Source organism: Lagopus leucura, unplaced genomic scaffold, assembly GCF_019238085.1.
Source record: "Lagopus leucura isolate 7727_CA_CO unplaced genomic scaffold, USGS_WTPT01 39680-0_obj-0_obj, whole genome shotgun sequence".
Lineage (NCBI taxonomy): Eukaryota > Metazoa > Chordata > Aves > Galliformes > Phasianidae > Lagopus > Lagopus leucura.
In genome coordinates this window covers 1-4,364 of record NW_024965872.1, presented here as the reverse complement: position 1 = coordinate 4,364, position 4,364 = coordinate 1, and the positions used below count along the sequence as shown (strand labels likewise).

General features: G+C 62.6%; 1 protein-coding gene across 1 annotated transcript; it reads left to right on the top strand.

Annotated features, from left to right (window-relative positions):
• Nucleotides 1-317: 317 nt before the first annotated feature.
• LOC122192329 (scavenger receptor cysteine-rich type 1 protein M130-like) lies at nucleotides 318-4,347 on the top strand. Its single transcript, XM_042892861.1, has 12 exons — nucleotides 318-557; nucleotides 671-991; nucleotides 1,066-1,380; nucleotides 1,460-1,762; nucleotides 1,865-2,179; nucleotides 2,257-2,571; nucleotides 2,642-2,950; nucleotides 3,026-3,376; nucleotides 3,495-3,641; nucleotides 3,727-3,816; nucleotides 3,895-3,978; nucleotides 4,132-4,347. The coding sequence occupies exons 1-12, from the start codon at nucleotides 494-496 to the stop codon at nucleotides 4,293-4,295; spliced, it is 2,778 nt and encodes a 925-aa protein (XP_042748795.1). The 5' UTR covers nucleotides 318-493; the 3' UTR covers nucleotides 4,296-4,347.
• The last annotated feature ends 17 nt before the right edge of the window (nucleotides 4,348-4,364 follow it).

Genomic DNA, 4,364 nt, shown 5'->3' with positions numbered 1-4,364 from the left:
ACTTGTATTCAGATGCAGGCAGTGCTGTGTCCCAACAGCTGATGCAAGGGCCCTGCTGCCAGCATGGGGACTTTATTCACCCCCACTGCTGCCTGAGGAACCACAAAGCCAGCTCTAGGGCTGCACTATAATGTGGTACACACTAGAGTGAGAGGGAGGCCTTGTTACGGGTCGGTCTATACCCTGTGGGGACCCTCTCTGCATGGACACAGCCAGAGACGCAGCCCCTACTCAGGGACATGCGCAGCACCCAGGCAGGCTGGCTCCCCTTGGTGACACACAGGCAGTGAGCCCCGTGGTGGAGCTGCGTGACGCCAGAAGCGGAGACAAGTCTCATATTTGGGCACGAAGCAGGTTATTGGAGGCTGGGACCCAGCAGGCGGCTGATAACCCTGCTGATAATGGCTCCCACCGCACCTCGCCATCCCCATTGGCTCCTGCCAGCAGGGGCTGCCTATATCTCCCCCTCCCCATCCTGGGCTGCAGGCTGTGCATGTGGGGCACGATGATGCCTGCCAGGGTGCTGGGGTTGCTCCTCAGTTTGCAGCTCTGCATGGGTGAGTCGTGGGGCAGTAGGGTGGCCGTGGGACAGGGGGGAAGCAGAGGGGCAGGGTTTGCAGCCAAGGGTCGGCCACCCCCTGGCTCAGCCATCTCCCCGGGGTGCCCACAGGCAGCGAGGAGCTGCGGCTGGTGGATGGCGGTGGGCGCTGTGCTGGTCGGGTGGAGGTGAAGCATGAAGGCGAATGGGGATCCGTCTGCAGCTACGACCTCCAGTGGAATATGAAAGCAGGCAGTGTGGTGTGTCGTCAGCTGGGCTGTGGCACGGTGGCCCATACATCCCCATATGCCCCATTCGGGCAAGGCAAGGGACGCATCTGGCTTCATCCCTTCTTCTGCCGCGGCACTGAGACCAAGCTGGAGAACTGCTCTCACTATGGCTGGGGGAAATACTTCTGTGGCCATGAGTGGGACGTTGGGGTGATCTGCTCAGGTGAGGAAGGGTGTCTGAGATGGGAACAGAATGCCAGGACCCCTGGGCATGGCTGAGGCCAATCCCTGATGCAGAGGCACTGGAGCTGCGGCTGGCGGACGGTGGAGGACCCTGTGAGGGGAGAGTGAAGGTGAAGCTTCGGGGACGCTGGGGAACGCTGTATGATGATGCCTGGGACATGGATGATGCTGAGGTGGTGTGCCAGCAACTGGGCTGTGGCTCAGCTGCGCACACCAAGGTTACCTCACAATTATCTCAAGACCACAGTACCATAATGTTGGCCTATGTCAACTGCAATGGGAATGAGAAGGCCATCTGGGATTGCAACATTAAGCGTTGGGGTCCCTACAGTTTGCGTCATGATTATAACATCTCTGTGGTCTGCCAAGGTGAGAGCTAGGGACATGCAGCACTGTGGGGAGCCCATCATCCACATCCCCCAGCCCAGCAACCCACCTCTCCCGGCAGGGTTCTCCCGGTTGGCTGGAGGGGACAGTGAATGCTCAGGGAGGCTGGAGGTGCGGCAGGGCCGGGCATGGGTCAGCATCTGCCACGGCCACGTGGACCTCATGGCCACTCAGGTCGTCTGTGGAGAGCTGGGCTGCGGTACAGCACTGGCCCTACAGGAGGCAGGGCATTTTGGGACAGCAGAGGAGCCATTCTGGGACGGTGCCTTCAATTGCAACGGCACCGAGCCCCTCCTGTCCAATTGCACAAAGCTGCCTCCGCACATCCAGAACTGCACCCAACCTGCTGCCATCATTTGCTCCTGTAAGTGCCTGGGTCGTGAATCTGCATCAGCCCGGTGCAGTGCGGTTTACATGGGAGGGGGTTCCTTGCTCCACCAACCCCTGTACCCTCTCTCTGCTGTAGCCTACACTGGGTTCCGGCTGGCGGATGGAGGCTCGGTCTGCACTGGGAGGGTAGAGGTGGAGGCACAAGGGGTGTGGGGACCCCTGTGTGCCACTGCCTGGGACCTGCCCGATGCCCACGTCCTCTGCCACCACCTGGGCTGTGGCTCTGCTGTCTCCTTGCCCCTGCCAGGCCTTTTTGGGATGGGTATGGGGACACTGCGGCGTGATGCCTTCAACTGCAGTGGGAGCGAGCGGCATCCAGGCGAGTGCCCTGTGGAGGTACTGGGGCAGCCCGCCTGCCCCCCTGGGCACACTGCTGCCGTCAACTGCTCAGGTGGGTGTGGGGACCATGGGAAGCTCCAGGAGGTGGGGAGCAATGCCAGTTCCCACAGCACAGCCGGGCTGTTGCAGGTGTCACCGAGCCCCTAAGGCTCCACGGTGGGGAAAGCCGTTGCGACGGACAGCTGGAGGTGGCCGTGCGCCCCGGTGTCTGGGCCCGTGTGTCTGTGGGGCTGTGGGACAATGGCACTGCCACCGTGGCGTGCCGGCAGCTGGGCTGCGGTGTGCCTGAGAAAATCTATGCAGCGCCGGCCAATGGCTCGGGCCCCATGGAGCTGCAGGAGCTGCGCTGTGTGGGCACCGAGGAGCTCCTGGCACAGTGTAACATTTCAGGGATGGCCACAGAGCTCAGCAAGAGCCCTGAGGATTTGGCCATTGCCTGCTCAGGTGAGTGCACAGGGAAGGGCCACGAGCACGATGCTGCCAGCCCCATCCTCAGCCTCAAATTCTCACACAGGAAGCAAGCAGCTGAGGCTGGTAGGCGGCCCGGGGCGCTGTGCCGGCAGGGTGGAGGTGTACAGCAAGGGCACGTGGGGCACCGTCTGCCAGGACACCTGGACCCTGCAGGATGCCACCGTCGTCTGTCGCCAGCTGGGCTGCGGATGGGCCCTGGAGGCACCTGGCTCCGAGCGCTTTGGGCCTGGCACTGGGACGCTGTGGCCAGGTGCCGGGGGCTGCTCTGGCACAGAGGATGCTCTGTGGCACTGTGCAGCCAAAGTGCAGCGTGGCTGCCAGATTGGAGGTGGAGCGGGCGCTGTGTGCTCAGGTGAGTGCCACCATCCATCTGCATGGGAGCAGCCCACCGCCCTCGGGGTGCAGTGATCCCCTGACCTCGTTGCAGGGCTGCTGGACCTGCGGCTGACGGGAAGGAGCAGCAGATGCAGTGGATACCTGGAGGTGCTGCATGAGGGGACGTGGGGTCCTGTTTGTGCCAACGGCACCAGCCTCGCCACGGCCACTGCCGTCTGCCGCCAGCTGGGATGTGGCACTGAGGGAATTCTGGCAGCCATCGCTGCAGAGGGCTTGGAACCCGCCTGGCTGAGCTGGGTGAGTTGTGAGGAGGGAGCCCGCTCGCTCTGGCGCTGCCCCTCAGCGCCATGGCAGCTGCAGGAATGTGACACCACTGGGATCACCTACATCTCCTGTGAAGAGGACACCAGGGACAGCAGTGAGGCTACCAGCCCAGCCCCAGGTAGCAGCCACTGGGACAGAGACACCCCAACAAAAATGGCTTTGTCCTCACTCACTGTCCTCTGACTGCTGCCATGAGATCCCCACGGGGCCTCACGCTTCCTATCACTGCCCCACAGCTCTCACTCACAGCGCCGTCCCGCTGACTGCAGCGCCAAGCAGGGTGTCAGCACTCACGCTGCTGTGCGTGGTCCTGGGGACGCTGCTGTGCCTGGCCCTGGCCGCCCTGGCAGTTCTGGCACACCGCACACGGGCCCAGAGCCAAGGTGGGCACCGCTCTGCAGGTTCTCCAGCATGGGGCAGAACCTTGGGGACACTGGGGGCACTGTTGCCATGCACGCTGCCTTGCAGGCCCCAGCAAGGATGCTGCCTCTGAGGTTGTGTATGAGGAGCTGGACTACAGCCTGATGCCTGATTACCAGGAGGTGCCCAGCCACACAGGTGGGAGCGGGAGAGTCCCTGGGGCTTGAGGCTGTCCTCATGCCCTGCTGTGTCCATAATGCTCTTCCTCACCTCCAGGCTCCCTGTCCCTGGGCTCAGGGAAAAAGCTGTCGGAACCCAGTGGGGATGGTGCAGAGGAGAGCAACCTCCAGGTGTCCTCAGGTAGGGGCACGGGCACAGAGGAGCACTATGAGGACAGAAGGGCACAGGGCACCCTTCAGAGGGTACACAGGAAAGCAGCATTGATGGGGAGGTGAGGGCACGAAGCCCCTCCCATCTGTATCCTCACCAATGTCCCATCCATGTCTGTTGCAGACTCCCTTGCTGAGCCCCATCACAGCCCCTCACATGGCTACGATGATGCTATGGCTGTGCTGGAGGTGTCCGTCTCTCCCCACCTCGGGGACAATCCAGCACAACCACCCGAGGACACAGGATATGACGACGTTGGTGTCAGCACCCTGGGGACATCGCTGTGAGCAGCCTGTGAGGACATGGCTGGAACAGGGACCTCTGCTCCCAAGAAGGGGCAGCCCTGTTCTTGGCAG

Bases quoted from the DNA above. Each gene is read 5' to 3' on its own strand.
- LOC122192329 (XM_042892861.1), top strand. From the start codon at position 494: ATGTGGGGCACGATGATGCCTGCCAGGGTGCTGGGGTTGCTCCTCAGT. The intron at 558-670 runs GTGAGTCGTGGG...GGGTGCCCACAG, and splicing joins CAGTTTGCAGCTCTGCATGG to GCAGCGAGGAGCTGCGGCTG. The intron at 2,951-3,025 runs GTGAGTGCCACC...ACCTCGTTGCAG, and splicing joins AGCGGGCGCTGTGTGCTCAG to GGCTGCTGGACCTGCGGCTG.